Source organism: Sinohyriopsis cumingii, chromosome 14 (assembly GCF_028554795.1).
Source record: "Sinohyriopsis cumingii isolate HCF-2022 chromosome 14, ASM2855479v2, whole genome shotgun sequence".
In the NCBI taxonomy this organism is placed as follows: domain Eukaryota; kingdom Metazoa; phylum Mollusca; class Bivalvia; order Unionida; family Unionidae; genus Sinohyriopsis; species Sinohyriopsis cumingii.
Genome location: NC_142974.1, coordinates 13,068,477 through 13,094,062, shown reverse-complemented (window position 1 = coordinate 13,094,062; position 25,586 = coordinate 13,068,477). Strand labels below are relative to the sequence as shown.

At 36.2% G+C, this 25,586-nt stretch overlaps 1 protein-coding gene across 2 annotated transcripts; it reads left to right on the top strand.

Moving 5' to 3' along the window:
• On the top strand, nucleotides 1-25,289 carry LOC149783275 (tyrosyl-DNA phosphodiesterase 2-like). 2 transcript variants are annotated; one of them, XM_089931506.1, is made up of 9 exons: nucleotides 1-589; nucleotides 7,504-7,628; nucleotides 10,847-10,972; nucleotides 11,815-11,904; nucleotides 13,153-13,278; nucleotides 15,057-15,176; nucleotides 17,692-17,902; nucleotides 19,933-20,103; nucleotides 23,505-25,289. In XM_089931506.1, exons 1-9 carry the CDS (start codon nucleotides 560-562, stop codon nucleotides 23,817-23,819), a joined length of 1,314 nt encoding a protein of 437 aa, XP_089787632.1. In that variant the 5' UTR covers nucleotides 1-559; the 3' UTR covers nucleotides 23,820-25,289. The 2 variants fall into 2 exon arrangements, with proteins under 2 accessions (XP_089787632.1, XP_089787633.1); XM_089931507.1 differs by having other exon boundaries at nucleotides 4-589; nucleotides 11,815-11,868.
• Nucleotides 25,290-25,586: the final 297 nt, after the last annotated feature.

The following is a 25,586-nucleotide window of genomic DNA, read 5'->3' as shown; positions in this document are numbered from 1 at the left end:
TTATAGCCAAGCGCAACAAAGACAGTCTTCAGCGTCTTCTACCATAACAATGCACATGCGAACCGTGAGCTATGCATCCTACTCAGTGGGCAGCAAGTAAAACACGACCCGACACCAACATAAATTGGTGTGATTCTGGACAGATCACTGACATTCTGCAACCACCTGAAGAAAACTTCAGCAAAACATAGTACTCGAAACAACCTACTCCGTAACTGGCTGCCTCAACCTGATGCGTTAGTGCTCAAGCACTCAAGACATCGGCACTGGTCCTCTGCTGTTCGACATCCATGTATTGCGCTCCTGTCTGGGCTCGATCATGCCAGGCCAAGTTAATTGATGTCCAGCTCAACATAACAATGCGCATAATCCCTGGAACACTACGTCCTACCCGTTTACGATGGTTGTCAGTACTCAGCAACATTCCTTCTCCACATCTGCGTCGCCAGGAAGCTGCCACCAAAAGTGTTGGCTAAGGTCTGTACCAGTGAGAAACGTCAACTTAGCATGGCATCACCTCACATCAAGCAGTCTTCTTGTGGTAGATATTTAGGCTCGAATGAACAGTAACACGGAAATAGTGAAAACAGTAAGCTTTTTAAAATTTAATAAATAATTTATTTTCCTGGAAAATTCTGTAAAAATGAATAAAGGAGAAGAGCTTACGGTTTCAAGAATCAAATCCAAAAATAATCTAAGAATAATCCACGAATTAAATTGCAAACGTCCTAGTAATAAATGTTCTAATAATTTCAAGTTCGAATCCTGATGGAAAATCCAAGATTGATGACGATGACGTATGCTGTAGTCAGTACTGTGCTTATCTACAATTTCTTGTAAAAATACAAATAATGGCACTCCGGTGTTGGAAATCCAAAATAATATTGTAAGCAGTGTCTTTCCAAAATCTGTGTAAGCACTCTTCAAATATTTTCAAGAATGAAGAATTAATCCTTTTAAATCCAAATGATCTAATGATAATTAACTAAAAATCTGGCAACAACAAAGAAAACAACTTGATACCAAGTGTAAAAGCCCAAAAACCGAGAAATCTCTATCAAAACATAGGTTATATTGTATCATAAGACCCCTTAGTGGCCGAGTGATCTAAAGCGCTATCCGTTACGGATCACTGCCATCTCACCTCTGTCTGCTTGGGTTCGAGTCTCGGATTCAGCCAATGTGGGTATGTGAGAAAGCTTGCCAGTAGTTTCTCGTGATTCGGTGGTTCTTTCTCGGGTTTTCCCGGGTTCTTCCTCCACCATTAATACTGGCCGCCATGTATAGCCTATTGTGTGCTCAAAAATGGCGTTAAACCCTACAACATCAACAACAACAAGTATCATAAGACGCCGTTTCGTAATTTCCCCAAGCTGCGAAATCATAAGGGGGTCACGTGATCATGTTTATATGACGTACAAAGACTATGGCCTTGATTAGACCAATAATTTTCTCTAAGAAATTAAAAAACGGTCTTTACATCTTAAATGTAATGTCATCATGACATGGGAAACAACCAATCATTTAAAAATAATATATATATATTTTTGGTGCTAATTTCGAATCAAGGTCAGAATTAAATCAACACCTGGTGTTTATGAAAAGAATGAATCAGGTCAACCTATTTTCTGAACAAATATCATCTCCAATGAATAAATTTACATTACAGTAGCATGTAAGAACAATTCAAAAAACTTAAAACAAATAAAAAAATTAAAATAAATATATATTAAATCAGATATACGTAACACTTGACTTAGAGACATCCAATCTGGTTACGTTCGTTGTCAGAGGATATGGGAGCTGTTTGTTCAGATAGTGTCGAGTGGTCTTCAACATACGTTGTAAACGACTCCCTCGTAGCTAAACCATCTGTCTGCCCTCCTGGCATCAACCTTCCACGTCGTCTGTGGACCACGCTGAACCACTTCCCGACCGGACAGGGTCGTTGTGCAGTCCGATGGGGCCAGGTCGCTGACTCCTCTTGTTGCTGTGGAGCTCTACAGACCATGTCACATATTCAGAACAACTTTCCGCTGCACGTTTCATTGCTAGAAACATTATTGTAAGATAGATATGCATTTCCATCTTCGAGTTTTGGTCACCTCTCGCGATTGTGGTCATTCCTAGCGCCAGCATAGACACGAATGGATATCCACTAATAATGTGTTGCAGGCATATTTTTCATTTCTTTTTTTTTTTGCTGACTAAAACGTGTAGTCATACCCAAGATTTGGATGACAAGTGACCCGAAGGCCCTCTCTCAGTAACCAGCAATGCAGGTTTAAAGTGACTCTCAGGAGTTGGAGGAGAAAGTCTCAAGTGGGACATTGTGTTGTCTTAATTTCAATGTACTACATCTATAGCTTAGGACTTATAATCATTTGCTTTTATTTCGTTGTCTGAAAACCATTTTTTCATATTGGTGCTTTCGGTTCCAATATTTCGTTCATAATATCAAAGTCATAAGTCCGAGAATTACTTTATAAATTTAAAACAACAATTAATATCCTACTTAAAACCAGTGAAAGCATTTATATTACTACTATATGTTTGCATTACTATACACAGTACAAACACACAAACTAAACCAAAGGAGTCCATCCAAGTTTTGCGTCAAGGTCAAAATTAGGGAAAGAGGGAGAATACCTTAGGGATAGGGCTGCTCCAATGTAGCAGGATATGCCAACAGGTCCTGTTGCCAAATTTTACATATTTTGCACAGTACAAAATGTATACATATTTAATATCCTCCATAGGCTACACACTGGTACTGGTATGTGGGAAGGCTTGCAACTTGCTTCTTGTTTGTAGGTGGAGTAGTATACTAATAGTGGTTTTGTATTTTTCTTACCCTTCTTAATATGTCTTGTATCTCCCCCCCCCCCGTCGACTTTGTCCTCACTTCACAAGCGCTCGCCCACGCGTCAAAGTTACCAAGTGCCTATGCCACATGATAGTCATGTTGGGTAGAAGGATATAACCTAGCTCATTAGCCAACAAAGTCGCTATTCGCGTGCCAGTCGGTCATCTGGCCACTGGCAACACCCACGATTATTTCTCATTATTATAATGCACTTATTATTGTCCACGTCTCTGGGATTGTACATCAGTGTGACAAATACATACGTCAGTACGGTGCGGGCGCAACGCACATACGGTACGGGTATGGCACGAGTGTATACACATACCGCATCAACGCTCGCATGGTAAACAAATATACTGCAATTATTGGAATTGTTTTACAGGCACAACCATTGCACATAAGTGTAACCTCAAATAAAAATACGGACACCAGTACAAAAGAAAGACAAAAAAAGAAATCCATGTACACACATGGATACATGCTCGAATACATAAGAAAATATATACGTGAAGATATACGTGAATATTCACAATTTGCCTCAATGCCCTCATGGTCAACAAACTGGCCACTATTAATTAAATTGTATTATAGACACAACCTTTGCACAGGAGTCTAGCCTTCAATTATCAGTGGCCATTTTGTTAAATACTATCAGCAGTCTGCATGGCCGACTGAGCGATATTTACATACATAATAGAGGTTTTCTGTTGTGTGTTCTTGGAGCAAGACCAATCGTGAATAATTAAGTATTAAATCCTATGCCCCGGAAGCTGTTGATTTGTCTAAGGTAAAATAGTGATTATTTGATATAACCAAGCCATCTATTATTCAGCTGTTCCTGTTATTTTGTCATATATATATATATATATATATATATATATATATATATATATATATATATATATATATATATATATATGAGTCAGTCGAATTTATATACGAGTCAGTCGAATTAATAACTGTTAATGCGAAGATTACTTAAATTATTGCTGGCAGAAGGGCAATCTATATGATTATTCCAAGATTATATGTGTTCTATTACACAATACCTTCTATTGGCATACATTCAATTAGCCATGGAATAGGTCTTCAAAATGGTGTCGTTATACGGGTAAAAGAAACTCTAGTCAAACCACCTATTGCGCAGGAAATATCTCCACCTCCACGAAAATATACATCCACAAGCAAAATTGTCCAGAAGCACACCACCTAAACCCACATTGGAAAAACAATTTCTTGCACCCAATAGAAATGGAAATATGTATCAGTCACACGGGAAAAAACGTATATATGTACGACAGCAACAAGACTTGACTAAAGGCTTAAGAGAAGAATACATAAAAAGACAGCTAGCGGAACAAATACACCAGTATACATAATGCTTATTGATATTTATGATGTTCGACTGACAGACAACGCCATTTCGATGTTGACCTAACCATGTTTGCTAACAATAAAGATTTGACTGATTTTACCAGCCGGGTTATTATTGAGTTATCACAGATGAGCTTGTAATTTTTGTAGACCGAACTGGAAAAATAAAGATGCAGAGTGGATATTCAGGACATTTATTTTGATCTGCGAGGCACATTTGCGAACAACCTGACGAAATTAACGAAATCTGGGGAATCAGATGCTTCGTTATTTCGATTGCGATTATGAAAGACAACCTCGACACATACATGGTATCGAAAGGTTAAACGTGCCGCGATGAATATTTTATTATGAATGGAAACCAAATTCAACTGATGCAAGAGCCAATCGCGATGGTGATGCTGCATCGAAGCAAAATGTGACTAAAAAAATTATTGATATCAAGGTCATGGCTGACAAAACCAGATTGTTAATAAAATAAATTACGTTTTCGGACGGGGTAAATTAGAACATACAGCGAGCAGGAGCTATATAACCTACCTGGAATATTTGACGTATCACATATAGCTACTCATTCCAGTAGTGTCTTTAGACTTGTTGCTGATACATCCGGATATTATGTCATTATCAAGTACGCACGCATCCAGTAACAAAATGGCTACCAATTATAATTGTCTAGTTAATAAAACAGACACAATTATAGGAAAATCCTAAAGTTGAAACTGACATATTAGAATCTAGCTTATTCTTTATAATGTCCGATCCTAATGATAAATCATCGAAAATTGTTTCGATTGTACGCCCATTTAATACCAATAAGCTTAAAAGAATATATGTACTTGGCAGAAATATTTTCGAATAAAGCGTTATTAACCATCTTAGGCACTTGTGTCAAAGATTTATTATTACGTATATCACAATACATTGATGAGGTTGCCGACTTTGATGACGTTGTTTTGGACCGGCTGGCAGCAGGTGTTCCCATTAATAACAATTTCGTTACACTTGTTCACGAATATCTGCTTAAAAAATATTGTATAAAATACACTATATGCACTGAAAAATAATCATGCTGTGGGTCAAATAGAAATCGACAACTGGGACAACCCTGATGAACCCCTACCAACACTAAGACAGCTTGGAATCATTGCATTAACTCAATCATTGACTGCATAGCCTGGCATGAAAACACTAAGCCAGCTTGGAATCATTGCATTAGCTCAATTATTGACTGCATAGTCTGGCATGAAAACACTTAGCCAGCGTGGAATCATTGCATTAGCTCAATCATTGACTGCATAGCCTGGTATGAAAACACTAAGCCAGCTTGGAATCATTGCATTAGCTCAATCATTGACTGCATAGCCCAGCATGAAAACACTAAGCCAGCTTGGAGTCATTGCATTAGGTCAATCATTGACTGCATAGCATAGCATGAAAACACTAAGCCAGCTTGGACTCATTGCATTAACTCAATCATTGACTGCATAGCCTGGTATGAAAACACTAAGCCAGTTTGGAATTATCAAATTAGCTCAATCATTTACTGCATAGCCTGGCATGAACACACTCACGATTTGTTTCTCCAACGATGACATAGTATTAACCTACAAATCCCACACGGTTGCATTCGAAGTTGTAAATGTAAACCCAACACTGACCAAACTAAGCAAAGGAAGATCTCGACTGTCATTCAACAATGCCTCACTTGTTTAGCACTTCGTGGGTGAAGACGAATCCAGTCATATTAGATGCAAATAAATGATATTGTGTCGCACAATGCACAATTACCGAGATTTAACATTCTTCAAAGACATGTTTTCTATTTTTGCATGGCAGTTGTACAACTAACAATTGTTAACTGGTTATAAGTGCGTGTGTTTGTTAAGTCTTGTCAAGACCAGCCTGTCCAGAAAATATACCTCGCGATTACATTGTTAATACGAAAACTATGGTAGGCACACTATTACCGATATAAGAAAACGATCGAATCGGAACAACAACTGCGAGTAAAATATAAATGTATGTGTGTGGTTTACAAAATCGCCGTTGTAACCACCGTTAGTCTGGGTGAGTTGGGGATCACGACTACATTAATTATAATAGGCAAACTAAATGAATTTGTTGTTAGAGCCATATTAATATAGTAACTCGTGCGACTGGCGGCCTTAGTAGACAAATCCGGTAACATTTGCATTCTTGAATACGTGTCTATTCTCATGGTCGTACAAAACAGTTTCAATTCACTTTCCAAGCTGTACTTGATGGATATTGAGGATAAAAAGATTATCATGGATGAGTTGGTGGAAATGGAAAACTGCTTGCTACTCCAAGCACAGGCGCAGAACAGGAGCATGAACGACTCTAAATTACAGTTGGTGAAAACTGAGTAATAGTTTTCATGTTTGCCAGTACACTTAGGGCTTCCAATTTCGAACCATAATCTTCACTCATATGCTTTCAAAATCGAGTGATTGATAGTAGAATCATAATAGTGGTTTTTGTTGTTTTCTGACAAGGTCAAAGATTTTTTTTATATCCCACATGACTTTCCTCTTGTATGAGCACATGTTGGTACCTACAGTTATGGGCATGACATGTGATGTTAGGAGAAACTCATGGTTGAGCTAGAAGACTTTGATCTTGAGATGAACCAAACACAAAACTGCTTATGTCATACAAATGGTGGTTTCCATGGTCTTTCTGAGTCATTTTCCCACCAGATATTCTGGTTGCCATGCATAGAATATGTTGTGATGGAAGATGGCGTTCAAAAACGAACAAAATTAAAACTATTAAATACAAAGACGTACACATTTTATGGCTCTTCAAATAGCCATTCATTGTGGTGATGCAAGTTTCGTTAGAGGGACATCTGATAAAATACCAAGCAGTTTTGTATTTTGTACATGACTGCAAATAAAGTTTGTGATTGTAAATACATTTTAAGTTCTTTCCTAATTGAAATTAACCAGGTTGACACTATTACATGAATATTAGTTGACAAAATATAGACTTCGCAAGACTAGTATTATTTAATATTCATCCTAACCAAAACCTTTGATGCCTTTAAAAACCGCAATTGATGCCCTGTGTGCTGTTATGGAAATAGAAAGGCTAAATTTATTTCATACGGTAGTTTCATTGAGCTAAGCGAAAATATATACATGTTTGCCAGGCTTTCTTTCTGATTTATTTTACTAATGTGAATTGTTATCAAACTTAATTTCGACCTACATATTAATATGTGTACTTTATTTTAGAGATCACTGTATGCATTTATCCCAGAAAGAGGGAAAAGGCCTTTCTTTCCATTGGATCCAAAGTTAAAAGTAGCTGGAAACTCCAGCTCAGAAGGAAATATAGAAACAGACAAGACGGCACTAAGGTAACACATGTTGAAATTATTACCGTCATTTTAGTATTTGTTTGGTTTTGGTACTTCAATTTACAGTAACATTGCAACCAACACTGCAACATAGTAGCCAGCACAGCAACAATAGTGTCTGATAAAGTCTAATCCAGTGGCAGAATTTCAACTCACATTCTTTTGGTCGAGATTCTTGCATGCTAACCACAAAGTGACCAGGTCTTGTGCCTACATTAGTCACTTCATGTTACATGCAGGAGCCCTTGTACACCAGGCCTATTCTATGCACATATCCAAAACGTTGAGACCCTGTGTGATATGCAGGAGCCCTTGTACACCAGGCCTATTCTACACTCATATAGATTTTGCTATTTTTGGGTGATGGCATAAGACCCGGTGCATCAGGCATATTCTACATTCATAACAAAACTTAGCCGCCTTGGGGTATTAATTTATTTCTGGTTATTTCAAATTCATCACGGCTATAGCAAATATGATTGGCAATCTTTGAAATTAATACTTTCAACTTGCCCAATATTTAGACAATTTTCTTTTGTTTCAATAGAAGCTTTTTAGTGGGGTAATTTTATCCATATATGCCCAATATTGATATTACCAAAGTCTCCAGCATACGTGGATGAGAAGAGTATTGATCCAAATCTGCTATAATGGGCAAATACTTAAAACATCTTTTCAGACTGGTTCATGTCATTTTATATAAAACGAGGTTACAAAAAAAAAATGAAATTTCTATATCATTATCATGTATTTTGATACCATTTACTTAAAAGGATCTGTGTTGTTCATTAGGCAATAGAGATCCAGAACTGATAGTACACTGGTATACAATATTAGATCCGAGTATAGAATAAGAGTCCATTTTGTGATTATAACTTTACTGGTTGATTTTTGTTGCGACCATGCGATATATGTATCAAACTATTGGGTACCTTGGAGAGAGAAAATAATTACCATGAAACATAAAGTTACACAGGGGCCAGTGTCTGTCAGAAGTAACATAGTATGAATTCATTGAATGTATATACTTAGAAAGGATTTTAACTTTTTCTAAATACAGTCTGACCCCGCTATAGCACGCTCCATTATAGCACAAATTTGGATCTAACACGATGGTAGCGTGGCTTCCAAAATGTATTTTTCACGTAAACAAACGTCTTTCTTAAAAGTGGGGGAAAAAAAACGTGATTGTGGTGAAGGAACGCATATGATTTCTAATACAAGACGATCGTGGCGTGGCTTCTAAACTTTCGTATATATGTATATTTTTCTTCTTAAAAGTACGAAAAATAATGTGTAAAAAGTTTATTCAGGGATCGCGCTGTGCTTCGCCAGTATTGCAAATTGCGATTGTTTTTTTTTTTTACTGGCAAACAAATATATAATCTAGCAATTATTGTTTTGCAACATTGTTGGCTGTTGAAATTTGTATATCAAATGTTGGGTTTTGGAGTAAAAAAAATCAGATGCACTGTGAAAGGATGCTGGAAGCTTGTCGTAAAATGCAATGAAATCCATCCATTGTTGTTACATAATCAAATTCTTTGTTCATATTGACAAACAATCTTAACAGTGCATTGTTACATCATAATCCAATTATGCTGATATCTGGCCCGAGTAATGTATGCCAAAAGATATCCACATTTTGTGTTGACATTTCTGGTAGCAGAGGTCAACCAGACGGAGCGCATAACGGATTTTTCGAACGAAATAGTGTTGCACTATCAGCTGCTCTGTTGCAATTAATATTAACTTAGATTGACTTTTGCATGTGGAAGGTAAGTAAAATTCATCTTATTTTCACACAGAATTAAATCCTTCAGAGCACTCACATTTTCTTTAGTAATCCCTGTAAGAACAGAACTCCATCCATCGTTTGTTAACCTTTGTTAAATTTATGACGATGCGTGGAAGGCAAATAACTCCACTAGCAGAAATTTTCATCCTTATTAGGCATGAATATTAAATGATACAATGGACCTAATGATGGCTTATGCCATTTTTTTTAACATGTTCCCAGACAAAATAGTTTTGCTGAAACTTCAAAAGAAAACCGACTATCTTTGTGTTATATAAAGAAAACGGACTATCATTGAAGTACCGATCGTTCTGTATATGTAATAAGCAAATGAAACAAAACTTCAGTCTCAGTCAGTGCCAAACAGTTATTTGATGCCACCGAGTAAAAAAAAACATTTGTTTGTTCCTCCAATGCTGTCATTTAATGCTGACTTCAATAATACATGCTTCCTTCATCAAAGAAAGCCGATTACAATCTTCAGTAGAAAACAAAACACTTTCATCAAAGGGAGTTAGCACTAAACATAAATAAAAGCAGATGAATCTGATGGATCTTTGCCTTTTCCAAAGTGACTGGAACGTGTTTATTGAGCTGTGAAAGTTTCCCTTTTGCAGGAAAAAGGTTTCTGCTTACAATCGCTATCAACAGCGGAATAAAGCCGAAAACAAATTTCCAATCTTTTGAAACCATAGCAATCTGTACATGTAAACAACTATAGTCTTGTGCAACTGGCAACAATATCAAAGTAAATTGGTAGTGACAAACGGATATGGATCAGATGAAGATTACGATTTGCTATATGCTTGTTGTCCAACGGGATGTGACTGAAACATACATTTTATAATATGTGATTTATACTCAAATTCAACGATTTTTTATGTACGTGTACAGTACTTAATGTAGTATGGGTTGTACTATAAAATAAGTTGTCCATATAAAATCGTATTTCAGACTAGTTTGTCTTCATTTAATCAAACACATGTATTTTGTGTCCACTTTTATTCCCAACCCTCCCAACCCCCCCACCCCCCCCATTATTTATGTATATGCATCATTTACTTCAGCCAACTGGCTTGGTTGGTTCGGTTTCTAACACGGTCATGTTCTATGGAGCCCAACCACCATGTTATAGCTTGGATGGTTCGGTCTATAACATGGTCACTTTCTGTAGAGCCCAACCACTGTATTATAGCTTGGTTGGTTTGGTCTATAACAAGGTCACGTTCTTTGGAGCCCAACCACCATGTTATAGCTTGGCTGGTTTGGTCTATAACACGGTCACATTCTATGGAGCCCAACCACCGTGTTATAGCTGGGTTACACTGTATTTTCATATTAGAAGCTGTTTCATTTTCTTTAAGCTATGCCAATGTCATGTTCTAATTGTCTTACTGGAAGCTGCTTCATTTTGTTTAAGCTGTTCCAATGTTGAAGAACCAGAGTTCATGGCTGACACACAACCAGTAAAATCCAGGAATGCTGAAAGCCATGATGTAAATGATAAATCAGAAAGAATTAAAGTGATCTATGAGAGAACTAACAAGTAAGTTAAAAGTGGCAAATAGGTGCAAGTAATGAGTCTTTAACATAGCTGGTAACTTGGTTGTAGTCATATGGTGCAAATGAAGAAAAAAAGTGTGACACAACTGACGTGTTGATTGTATTATTTGGGTGCAAATGATAATTAGTATCTAACACAACAAGTTGAACATGGCAGATGTGTGCAGATAGTGAGTGTGTGACACACCTGAGATGTAAGTGGTTGTAAATGACGGCGACCAAAAAGAGCCTGTGAAACAACTTATAAGTTCATTGTGATAGATGGGTGCAAATAATATGTAGTGTGTGACACAGCTATCAAGATTATTTTGGTAAATGGGCTGACATAATGAATATGTGACAATACTGACAAATATGTTGAATATGATAAATGTGTGCAAATAATGAGTGTATGACACAGTAGTGATGCAGTAGACAAATCAGTTGAATGTGGTAAATGCAATCAAAACATAATAAACATTCTGTCACGCCACTGACAAGGATTTTGATTTTGGTCAAGTTGAGTGCCAGCACTGCTGCAAAGGATGTTGTTTGTGGTCAAAAAGTGCAAATGATAAGGATGAATAAAATAAGATGATGAGAATGAATTTTGTATGATGATCTAGGAAGAGGAGAACAGTTTTTTCATTGTTTAAAGAAGTAAGGTAACTAATATAATTTTGTACGTATATCGGCATTGAATTAGGAAAATCACATAAAAATAATGTTTTCTGGATTAAAAAAAACAAGTTGTACAGGGCTGTAGATTCGGCAACTAATTTGTGATGGTATATACTTAACCAATGCAAATGGTCTGGTTTTATAGTTTTTTATCTGTACTTGCAGGCAGGCACAGATGGGTGGGTATCAGTCTCTGGATTTGCAGAAAGGCAAAGATCGGTGGGTTTCATTCGGTTTGTCTGGATTTGCAGGCAGGTAAAGATGAGAGGGTACTGGTCTCCGGATTTGCAGACAGACACAGATGGGTGGGTATCGGGTTGTTTTTCTGGACTTAACAGACATGAACAGATGGGTTGGTATCAGTCTTTTTATCTCAATTTGCAACCAGGCACATATCGGGTGTATCGGTCTGTTCTTGTGTCATTTACACCAACTTGAAATGAGGTAAATACAGCTTAATTAAATATATTATGTCCTTCCTAAACAGAAAATGAAGTCCTTAAATGTTTTGGCTTTGTATATTTAGCCATGCTTTTAATTTGCATATCATAATTTAATTCAGGCAAGAATATTTCCGTTATTCCTTTTGCCAATGAAAGATCCCGTTAAAATCCTTATGAAAACTTCAGTTTGGTTGACATTTCAGAAAGAAATTTACTAATGCATTCAGCATGTTGTTAAGTAATACTGACTCTCCATTAAAGGGTCAGTAGCTCAAAGGTTAAGGTCACTGTTACTTTCTTTGTGGTCAGATTTCATTGATGTATATACACATCATTGGTGTTTGTTGCATGGTTTCTCAATGCCCTAGTAAATTACTTTCACAGCATAAATGTTGATATCACTATTACAAAGAGTTAATTTTGGCTTTATATTTTATATCAGCGAAATAAACCAATTCTGAGGAAATGTGCTTTAATGAAATTTAAAATATAACAAAATTCTAGCCACATATAAAATTATGTTTACGTCATTTGGTTGAAGATCAAAGTCACTTTAATAAACATTTGTTTCCTCTAGCATTTAATTACCATCTAAAATTTGAGTTCAGGTGAACAGACGTTGATGAAATGTTGTAAACATATTCCATATAACGTCATAATCCTAAGAAGATAAATTGAGTTTAAAGAGCGATGGTATTAAATGTAGATCATACTTAAGTTTTTACATGCATTATGGGTTGTACTATAAAATGCATCCTGTCCATATAAAAGTGTATTTCAGTCTAGTTTGTCTTCATTTAATCAAACGCATGTTTTTTATGTCCGCTTTTATTCCCCAACCCACCCCAACCCCCATCATTATTTAGGTATATGCATCATTTACTTCAGCTAACTGGCATGGTTGCTCAGTCTATAACACGGTAATGTTCTATGGAGCCCAACCAACGTATTCTAGTTGGGTTATACTGTATTTTGATATTAGAAGCTGTTTCATTTTCTTTAAGCTAAGCCAATGTCATGTTCAAATTGTCTTACTGGAAGCTGCTTCATCTTCTTTAAGCTGTTCCAATGCTGAAGAACCAGGGTTCATGGATAACACACAACCAGTAAAATCCAGGAATGCTGAAAGCCATGATGTAAATGATAAATCAGAAAGAATAAAAGAGGTCTGTGAGACAGCTAACAAGTAAGTTAAAATGTGGCAAATATGTGCAATTAATGAGTCTTTAACACAGCTGCTAATTTGATTGTAGTCAATGGTAGCAAATAGAAAAAGAGTCTTTTGACACAACTGACATGATGTTTGTGTCAAACGGGTGTAAATAATAATTATTCTGTAATACAACAAGTTGAAAGTGGTAAATATGTGCAAATAATGAGTTTGTGACACAACTGAGATGTACGTGGTTGCAAATGAGGGCGAACAATACAGATTCTGAGATACAACTGATAAGACCATTGTGATAAATGGGTGCTAATAATATGGAGTGTGTGATATGGAAAACGATGAATTTGGTAAATGGCCAATGCAATGAATGTGTGACATTACTGACAAAGATGTTGAATATGATAAATGTGTGCAGATAATGTTCATGACACAGCAGCTGATAATGAAGTTGATTGAGGTCGATTGGTGTAAACAATTAGGTGTGTGTGATGCATTTGAAAAGTAAGTTGAATGTGGTAAATGTGTACCAAAAATAATAAGCACTCTGTCACACCAAAGATTTTGATTTTGGTCAAACTGGGTGCAAGCACTGCTGCAAAGGAAGTTAATTGTGGTCAACAAAGGTCATGTTTTCTAGATAAAACATAAGTTCTACAGGGCTGTATGTTTGACAACTAATTTGTGATGGTATATACCTAACCAGTGAAAATGGTCTGGTATTATAGTTACCTGCAGTTTAACTGGATTTGCAGACAGGCACAGATGGGTGGATATTGGTCTGTTTGTCTAAGTTTGCAGGCAGGCACAGATGGGTAAGCATCAGTCTATTTGTCTGGATTTGCAGGCATGCACAAATGGGTGGGTATTGGTCTCCAGATTTGCAGACAGGCACAGATGTATGGGTATTGGTCTGTTTGTCTGAATTTGCAGACAGGAACAGATGGGGTGGTATAGTCTGTTTCTCTCAAGTTGCAAGCAGGCACATATGGGTGTGTAATGGTCTGTTTGTCTGTATTTACAGACAGGCACAGATGGGGAGGACATAAGTCTGTTCTGACCTGAAATAGATTTTAATTAAACTCATTATGTTCTTCTTAAGCAGAAAATGAAGTCTTTAAAATTTTGGCTTTGTATCTTGCTTTTTCTTTGCATATCATAATTTTGTTCAGTCAGAAAGATTTCAGTTATTTCTATGGCATGTCTTAACTTTTGCCAATGAACGATCCTGATAAAATCCTTATGAAAACTTCAGTTTGGTTGACATTTCAGAACGAGATTTGATAATGCATTCAACACATGTCAAGTAATACTGACTCTCCATTTAAGGGTCAGTTGCTCAAAGGTTAAGGTCACTGTTAATTTCTTTGTGGTCAGAGTTTATTGATGTATTTACATATCATTGGTGTTTGTTGCATGGTTTCCCAATGCCCTAGGAAATTATTTTTGCAGCATAAATGTTGATATCTCTATTAAAAAAGTTAATTTTGCCTGTACATTTTATATCAGCAGGTTAAACTTATTCTGAGGAAACATACGTCAGTGAAATTTAACATTTGTTTTTCTCAGCCACAGATAAAATTGTTTATGTCATTTGGTTGAAAATCAAGGTCACTTTAATAAACATAGATTTTGCTCTTACATTTCATTACTAACATAGACGTTGATGAAATGTTGTAAACATATTCCTTATATCTTCAGAATCCTAAGAAGACAGAGTTTGGAATTAGTCGCGTAAGTTTTTTACATGCCAATTGTAAACATTATTTCATCCTTGAATCATCTTACATTTGTTGCAGCTTTCATATCCCTATAGATGTAGAACCCTACAGAATTCGCATAATGTCATGGAATATCGATGGCCTGGACATAGATGATATAGAAGTAAGAGTTCATGGTGTCTGTGACACAATTGAAAGGTAAGTATGCAAGTATGCAATGTATCAGCCTACTCAGGATACATTGTAAATGCTAACTTGTGTGTGAAAATTGTAATTAGCTTGTTCCTCACTCAGCAGTTTAATTTTATTACATGCTTTGCTTGTTCTTAGCACTTGAATATGGAAAATTAATTGTGCTGTTATAACTGTCTGCAGTTACAATTTTTACAGTTAAGCCAGTCTGTATATTTTTTCAGTTCGTCATTCTTCAAGTGGATTGAATATTTCAAATTTGGGATCAGTCTTTTCTTCAAATATGTTACCATATCATAATACCTTATGAGAACTACTACCACCATGCTAATCTGTCCCTCCTAGGCTAAAATAGTTTACCTAAGAAACTAAACGTTGTCTGTCTGCATGTAACCCTTTATTAGAATTGATAGTTTAGCGTCCACTTCATAAATACCAATAGCAATGTTTCAGTACCATTCTGTATAGATTGCCACATGGAGCCCTTCTTGAAGGTACTTTTCATGCAGTCTAGCATGGCAAGTCCTCTGTTTGAGTTCAGAAAGCAGGATATGTGCCTGCCTTTGACTGTATGTATTATTCTTACAGATTTAGACCATGGGAAGGATAAAGTGTAAGGTACGTGAACAGTTGAAGCAGGGAATAACACTGTACATGTCCAGCTTGCCTTGATTGTATTGTGAGCACTTAAAATTAGTAATGAGAAGCACACCTTGAGGGAAAAATTGCCATTAGTATACCTACTGTTGTCACTGTGGTGGATGACTTACTCTTCAAAAGGATATCAAGTTCCAAAAGACTCATCAGCCACGAATACGATCCACGTATCCAAGTTATTCCAGTCAGCAAGGGTGACAACACTGGATCCCCCCTCAGTACCTCAACATGACCAACAAATTTTGAGTGATTCAATAGGCCTGATCCATTCGTCTTTATTGGCCATGCTTGATTGAGAGTGTGATTAAAGCTAGCCTACTCGGTTCTTTTCTGCCACAGAAACAGTACAGACCAGTTTTGTGGCTCAAATATCCCATAACCCATTCCAGTATAAAGGAATGAACAACATTACACAAAATGAAATGCAATATACTGTCATGACTGGACTCTGCCACTCATTTAAGATTGCAACAGGTCGTCGCCACAGTCGATCATACCATTTACACTAAAAATAGGGTTTGTCGAATTTTACCTATCCACACTATAAGGCACTCTTATGGATCAATATCCCTAGTGTAGTACCACAAGTTACTTGATGCACCCAGTATCCAGTTTAGTGCCTCAATGCATATGGGATATATATTCACTGCATTCTCATCTCTTTGCCACTCAAAGGAAACACCTGCCTAGGGATCCATTGTAACTATTTCAGTCAGGATGCGCTGCTAACATTGTGGCCCATCCCTATAGACAAGACTCCAGCTTCATCTCAGAATTCACATCTGACATTGATATCATGCTATTCATCTAGAGATGTATGCTCAAAAGCTCTATATTCCATACAAGAGCTCACTATGGCAACAGAAGTCTACATTCTGAGCATCAATCAAGGACGTTTTATGCTTGTTCCCACTCCTCCTTCTTCAGCAGTCTGGTCTAACATTGTGGCCTCAGTTAATTTACCAATAATGAAGAATGAATCGGTCTGGTTGAGTTGCCAATCTTTCGGGTTACTTAAAAATGACAATTACGGGACCATGGTGTTGACAGATTCTTTTAGTCCCAGTAATGTCTTCCATAATTTTTTGTAGGACAACAACAAGATCCATGATCCAGTTTTTTTTTTGCCATACTAATAGACCTATATTGAAACCTTGTAGATGGCAAAACCCTACTCAGTATGCATGGACTGGAAGTTGTTTAATGCTGCATAACAGCTGGTACAGAATGTTGTGGCAATATGTTCTGTGTTGGACTTGGTGTTGACAGTAGTCTTCCAACAGGTATACATTTTATCATCTCCCACCAGGAGTTTCACAGGTACTAAGTGGGAGACTGTTTCTTGAATAGCACGAGTTCTAAACAGAGCTGCTCACAACACCCTCCATGATCTCCTTCACACTGCATCACCATGAAAGAGAGGATTTCTCACAAAGCAATGATCTATGACCTGTCTGGCAAAATTGTATCTAAACACATGCAAAGGCACTGTCTCTCTAAGTGGATTCTATCATGGAGACTAACCTGGCTAAAAGACATCATTTGAATTGCCGTCAAGGGCTTCATTGGTTGTATGCTTTTACCTTATATGCACCAGAAGACATTAAGACATCAGTATAATTCTTTCAGAAATCTTATATACAACCACCAATAGATATCAAATGATTAGTACAACTCTGCTGGCAATCTTACATTAATGAGGAGAAATCAATCAATACTTTTCTTGACATCTTGCATGCATTAGCAGATATTTAGATAAATATTAATACTGTTCTGGGCAGTTCAAAATACACAGGTTTAAAAGCACAATTTTATGACCAGAATTACTTTTATCCTAAGACAATCTTTTAATCGATTGTTTCAGAGAGAAACCACATGTGGTGTTGCTGCAGGAGGTTGTTATGGAGGCCCAGGAAATACTAGAAGAGAAATGCTCTTCATATGACCTTATCCCAGCTGGAGATGAGGGATACTATACTGCAATCCTTCTACGATGGGACATTGCAACTCTTGAAGATGTGAAAGTTATGCCATTTTACACCAGCAGAATGCGTAGAAACTTGCTTTATGTGAAGGTATGTTCCTGATTTGGTCATTTGGAATTATAAACGTCCACCCATTTCCCCAAAACAGTTTGCTTCTATTACGTCATCTTAGTACTGACGTTATTCATCATTAGAGGGGCCTACTTCTTAATAACTTCATCCAACACTTTATTGCTATTCAAGGAGCCATGACTGTAAGTTGAGTAGTGAGACCAGCTAATACTGGAGAAATGGAGAAAAATATGCAGCTAGTACAATAGGATCCATGACTGCCTGTGATATACGAATGACCTTTGTATTTGGCTTTGTAGAGAGGGGTCATTGAATGTATCACCAAACCCATGTTATGTATAGGACCATGTTATACTGATCTGCTTTGTAGTGAGGGATTGATGAATTACTTAGAATGTAACATAAAATCTATGTTATAAAAGGGACCATATTATTTTCATCAGCTTTGTTGAGAGGGATCAATGATTTACTGAGAATGTATCACAAAACCCATATTATATAAGGTACTATGTTATATTGATCTGTTGTTTCGTGAGGAATTACTGAATTCCTTAGAATGTATCACCAAACCCATGTTATATATGGGACCATGTTATATTGATGTGCTTTGCAGTGAAGAATCACCGATTTACTTATATTGTATCACAAAACCCATGTTATATATGGGACCATGTTATATTGATTTGCTTTGCAGTGAAGAATCACCGATTTACTTATATTGTATCACAAAACCCATGTTATATATGGGACCATGTTATATTGATTTGCTTTGCAGTGAAGAATCACCGATTTACTTATATTGTATCACAAAACCCATGCAATATTTGGGTCCATGTCTTATACTGAGGTTTACTAATTAAATCCAATTAGTGTAACATTTGCATATTATTCCGTGCAATGACTCTTGATTGAAGGGAATCTGGGGGTATGTAATTAATGCCATGCTTTTAATTTATATGATACAATGACAGACAAATGCAGCCAATCATCAGGAGTCCAATACAAAGAGTTCATCTATACCATAAAGACAGATAGTGCAATCTCAATTTTAATAATGCTCTGTCCAAGTCAAAGGTCAGTGGTCATTTCTCTATTTAATACTGTCACATCTAGTTAATTAAATTATGTACTCAAGACAATGATATACAATGCTTATGTTTCATATCAGTGTCGTGAACTATGCAGATTTCACTCAGACTAATAAATTTGACATTTCTCAAGAATTTAATGTAAGTCATTTCTCTAAACAGTGACAGAACTGCATTTTTTAAGATGGGGAGGTTTATCTCATTTTTTGAATTTTGTTAAAACAATTGCTTGCTATTTTGGTCTTGGTTTTCTACATCTTATTATGCCCTTTTCCCCAAAATTCAAAAAGGATGGCTAAGCAAAATGATGTTATTTTATATTTGCTTTCCACTGTCTGTATTTCTTTATTATATTCACAATGCAAATTTACATTGCAGGACTCACTGTACTAATTCAGTTCCCATAGTAGACCTATGCAAATACATGTACCATGATATTAAAAATTCAATAACTTTAAATTTCTTAGTGCTCATAATCAAACCTATATTTGTCATTATAGATGAAACCTGGATGAAAGCTTCTGTGTAGAGAAAAGGATATGAGCCATGGCATTTTCTGGACCTACATGTGTTTGAAATGTGCTTTGAATTCTGCACCAAAGAGTCAGGTGCTAATATCAGTAATGAGTGTTCCAAACTCAAGACCATCAAAGGACTGAAATTCCATCAATAAAACAACGTCTCCATTCTTTCTTAGTTACAACTAGGATAAGCTCTCAAAAGATTCTTTTTCCTTGAAAATAACTTACATTATTAATCAATCCTGGCCAGCCAAACCCATATATACTCTATTTTATGTTCACCCAATTCCAGTCTGGTTGCCAGTTTTCCATACATTTCCTGTCATACCTATACAACTAATTTAAAAAATGATGGAATTTGAAGAACTTTGATGATATGCTTGAAGATTTGAAAAGAAGCCATGACACTGAATTCTGAGATATTCCTTCTTTTTCCCAGTGCACAGTAAAAGGTATCAAGTTTGACATTCTGACCTCCCATTTGGAGAGCATGAAAGACCGTAAAGAGGAGAGAAAGAAGCAGCTGAAGTTTGCATTTGACCATGTCAAGCTGGCAGATATAGACAGAACGGTGATATTTGGCGGGGATTTGAACCTTAGAGATTATGAGGTAAAGAAACATCACAGAAACAAGTCATGTACCAGACTGAAAAACTCCCCTTGCCAGATGTCTAGAACTTTTATTCCTCTATATTAATACTTTAATAGTTTTGACCTTAATGCATTATCATTTTGCAGAAACTGGTATGCAGATTAAGTCAAGGTCCTTCATTTCTATGAACAGTTCTTGTTCTCTTACTGTTTTGTTAATTCCCCCTCTGCAAAAAGAGTGTGGTGGTGTTATTTGTTCTAAGAAGCTTCATATCAAAGTTGTGCAAACACCCCTTGACATATATAAATAAATTTTGCTGGCATATTTATATTCATATGTATGTGAGTCAGGTGTTGCATAAAAGGAAGTAAATACAACACTCACAGTTTGTGGGGTTTATTATCCATCAGGAAAACATGAGATGAATGAAAACCTACAATGAAAGAGAATGATTACTTAAATATACAATACTAAACCAGAACAGAACAAAACAAATGCTTAAATATACATGAGACATGCGATACAAAATGATACACAACCTGCATGCCGGTATTTCATTATATCAACATGATAACACATAAATGATGACCTACCAGACAAACAGACCCTAAATATTCAAGTGTTACAATTCTCTCAAATTGTAATCACCACCATAGACCTATACAAAATGAGAAAGATGTTTGTCTCATGCCGATAGGGCGAGTGCCATGGGCTTTTGTTAGGTGCCAGGTGCTTGACATTATTGTCCCCTTCATGCACTTCATGCACTGATTGAACGCTCGCTCGCTTGCGTACTCACTCAGGACAAACATGCACCTGGATCACATACTCCCTTCCTCCCTCCATGTAAATGTCTCCTGACATTTAACAAATTTGTGCCTGTAGCAAAAGAAAAAAAACAGGAACTACTTGATCAGTACTATACATCATGTCTTCAGAAATAAATTAAAACATTAATCAATACATGATAAGCATTCACAAATGATATCTAGATTTAAAAGTAACCAATTAACAAAACTGTCATCTGAAAGTTCATCCTTTCATTTAAAAAAGAACACGATAGAAGAATGGTTTTCTATTACTGCATATTCCCTTTTTCTACCGTATACTAACCTGACTATCCTAGTAGGTCAGTGAGATTCAAACCCAGCCAATTCTCCCCGGAAGACCACTACCCCCATATTTATCCATCATTCCATAGTAATATTATTTCCTACCATGGATCATAAGTAAAAAAATGAATGGAGCTTAGAAAGTTAAATCGCCCAGCAAAAATAACACAGAATCATATAGTCACAATAAATCACTGATATTGAAACTACAATTACGTATATAATGATGTCAAATTGTCAGCTTATATTTATATTTTGGGTTAAATTGACAATAAATGGGCTATTCAGCATCATTCCTGGCTACTAAAAAGAAATAAAGAGAACACTTGAAAGATACGGATAGTAAATCATCTGCAACTACACCCACTGGTCTAGCCGGTCGGGTGGTTTCCAGTTGCTAGAAGAAAGCCTTATCAGTTGGATTAACCTCATGGACTGACGCTCTGGATCTCCCTTTAATACGGTCAGGTTTCAAATTGACCTTTCAGTAGACACCTTTGGTAACCAAGCTGAGTGCCCACATGCAAGTCATGTCAGGGAAAAATGAGTTGATGGTTCATTTAAACTACTTTAGACCCACTATTTTGAAAGCTTATGCTTTCAAGATGTTGGCTCGTATTACGGTCAATAATAGATCAAGACCTATTCTCAGGGGCAGTCTATGCAGAGTGTTCATGGGGTCAAACAGTCTCCTTCCCGGCACAATGGGATAGTTTATGTGGTTTAACATACCTGTCGGTATCTGAATCAGAACTTGGAGATTCAGAGCTCGACTGTGAAGGGATAACTTTTTTGTACACTCAGTTTTTCTGAACCAATTTCACAAGCAAGATAGTCAAGGGTCAAAAACACATTAAAATGTAATGTGTGTACAGATTTGTGACCTGCAACCCTTATTATCATGTACACTTGCATATCAAAATTGGGGATTGATATCATCTGATATATGTCCTTGGTCCACTTGTCAGCTAATTTTCGTTTTCTCTTGAGTCCAACATTGTGCCCTAAGACTTGATCCCCTACTTTAAGTTTGGACTCTCGGACCATCTTCTTGTACTGGACCCTGCTCTTAGCATGGCTATTGCTCAACTCTCTTACCGCGGCTGTGTAAGTGACTCAGAGGCAGTCCTTCACTTTTTCCACATATGTGAGAGGCTCTACAGCAGCCGTGCCACAATCTGGTGTAGTACCCAGATAGGCATCAATTGAAAACCAGGAGTGCCAGCCACCAAAACATAAGAAAATGGGGGCAAAAATCTGGTGGAATCATTCTTAGTAGCATTATATGCATGGACATTGGAGCAATGTACAACTTCCAATCTTTTTTTTGTGCTCTTCCTCCAATGTTCCTAGCATTTTTAAGAGCATTCCATTGAAGTATTTGCAAGCACCATTTCCCTGTGGGTGAAATGGGGTGGAGCAAGACTTCTATATGTTCACTAATTTTCATAGCTCCTTTATAACCCTGTCCTTGAAATTATGTCCCTGATCACCATGAAGCCTTTCTGGGAAATTGATATTGAAAAAAGTGCTTATATAGGGCTTAAGTTTGAGCTGTTTGGTTGCAGCATGGAATGGCCTGAGCATACCTGGTGAAATGATCAGTTATATACATAATCACCCAGTTAGATTGTAGACCACTGCAGAAATGTTTAAATATTTTGTACACATTTAAACTTTTGGGATTTTACCTTTGTGATAAAAAATCAAATGTGTCATTAAGTAAAACCCTCTTGTGGTAGACAAATGAAATTGGTAATGTTATAAGTTAGGGAATGTTGAACTTCACTAATTGGTAATGCAATACAATTGGCACAGAGCTATTCTTAGTCAATCTGTATATGTTTGCCCCAGAATGAGTAAATAGCACAGTTGTACCTAGTCAAGAAAAGATGATGAGAGGCTTTCTTGAGCTCTGAAGTTAATGAATCTCAGGCTTATTTAGGGCTGCTCTTCAGTGTAAATTATCCCTGAAATTTTGTAGCATGTATCAGAAAGCAATACATGTTATAATTCTGTAGGATGTACCTACATGTAGTAATTTTGTAGGATGTACCTACATGCAGTAATTTTGTAGGATGTACTTGAAGGCAATACATCTTATAATTATATAGGATGTACCTGAGGGAAATACCTGTAGTAATTTTGTAGAATGTACCTGAGGGAAATACCTGTAGTAATTTTGTAGAATGTACCTGAAGGCAATATATGTAATAATTTTGTAGGATATACCTGAAGGCATTACATGCTATTTAAAACTAAAAGTAGGCAGCAAATATTTGTTTACTAGATTGTTAATTTTTATAGCTCAGTGAAATTGGTGGTCTCCCAGAAGATGTTGATGACATATGGGAAGTAACAGGAATGCGACCAGAGACCAAGTTTACCTGGGATGTACAGCGCAATGACAATCTCGAGTGGAGTTCTAGATATCAACCTAGACTTCGATTTGACAGGCTGTATATACGCCACTGCAAACCTAAGGCGATTGTGAAACCAGTGCATTTTGAGCTGGTTGGTCTAGAGAGACTGCAATCTTGCCAGAAATTTCCAAGTGATCACTGGGGATTGCTAAGTCATTTTAATGTGCCATCTAGAATGGTGCAGCCAATGTACAAGTGAATTTAGATCAGGACATTTAGAAATGAGTATGTTAGGCCAATTTAGAGCAGAATATTTACACTTCTTGAATTTAAGATGAAGACATTAATTTTTAAATTGGGCAGATTTGATTTACATGTCACCAGTGTAATAAAGTGCAGTGTATGGACAAGCCTGATGAAAGAACAATTACCATGTGCATATTGGCCAAGTACACAACTGCCATCCATATTCCTATGATGTAAATGTCTAAGAAACTATTGTAATTTCATCTGTCTAATGTCTAAGAAACTACTGTAATTACATGTCTAATGTCTAAGAAACTATTGTAATTACATCTGTCTAATGTCTAAAAAACTATTGTAATTGCATCTGTATAATGTCTAAGAAACTATTGTAATTACATCTGTCTAATGTCTAAGAAACTATTGTAATTACATGTCTAATGTCTAAGAAACTATTGTAATTACACGTCTAATGTCTTGTAAACTATTGTAATTACATGTCTAATGTCTAAGAAACTATTGTAATTACATCTGTCTAATGTCTAAGAAACTATTGTAACAACATTTGTCTAATGTCTAAGAAACTGTTGTAATTACATGTCTAATGTCTAAGAAACTATTGCAATTACATCTGTCTAATGTCTAAGAAACTATCATAATTACATGTCCAATGTCTAAGAAACTATTGTAATTACACGTCTAATGTCTAAAAAGCTATTGTAATTACATCTGTATGTGGCCCAATGCTAAACAGATTTTTATTAAGTCAAAATGAGAATGTTAGAGTTGTTCATTGATTTTACTCACTCAAATTTTGTACATTTCATAAATCAGAAACTTCACTTTGAATGCATATGTTTTAGTACAAATAATTTATCATTTGGGTAACAAATAATTACAAGACAAAGAAACAAAAATTTTCAGTGAGCAACAATATGTACTAAAATGACAAGATAGTTCTTGGAATTGTAAGATAGTAGTTGGCTTTGAGCAGGGTGCAAAGCAGTACAAAAATGTTACTTCTCTTTCTCTCTCTCTCTCTCTCTCTCTATATATATGTGTGTGTGTGTGTGTGTGTGTGTTTGTGTGTGCAGTTCTGGAAATGTTTCAATTTTTTGAATCTGCACACAATCCATGCCTCATTGAATTTAATGACTGGTGATACTGATTAACATAATCACTGTAACTTGTCACTTTATGAACTAATCTTACAGTATGACACTCTCTAACTGCAAACAACCCATGCCTCTTATAAACTTGAATTTGATGAACTGTGATATGTATTAACATAATCACTGTCACATGTTACTTTACAATATTACACTAAGTTATATAAAAATTAGCTTTCTTTTAGCAGCATTGACTAGTATTGCCAGTTGTTAAGTGTTTCAAGTCTTATATTTTAATCTCAAATATGTTTTCTTGTTGTATTTGGCGGCATGTCCCCAACAGATGTGTGTAATAAAAATGGCTATATTGAAGTGATCATACTTGTTTGCGTTTGAAATAAGATAGAACCTTTATACTAAACATTTCAACTTTTAACCAATCCATTGTACAAGTCACTTTATATCACCATTTTAACACCAGTCATTTGTACAAGTCACTTTATATCACCATTTCAACATCAGTCGCTTGTATAAATCACTTTATATCACCATTTCAACACCAGTCACTTGTACAAGTCACTTTATATCACCATTTCAACATCAGTCACTTGTATAAATCACTTTATATCACCATTTCAAAACCAGTCGCTTGTACAAGTCACTTTATATCACCA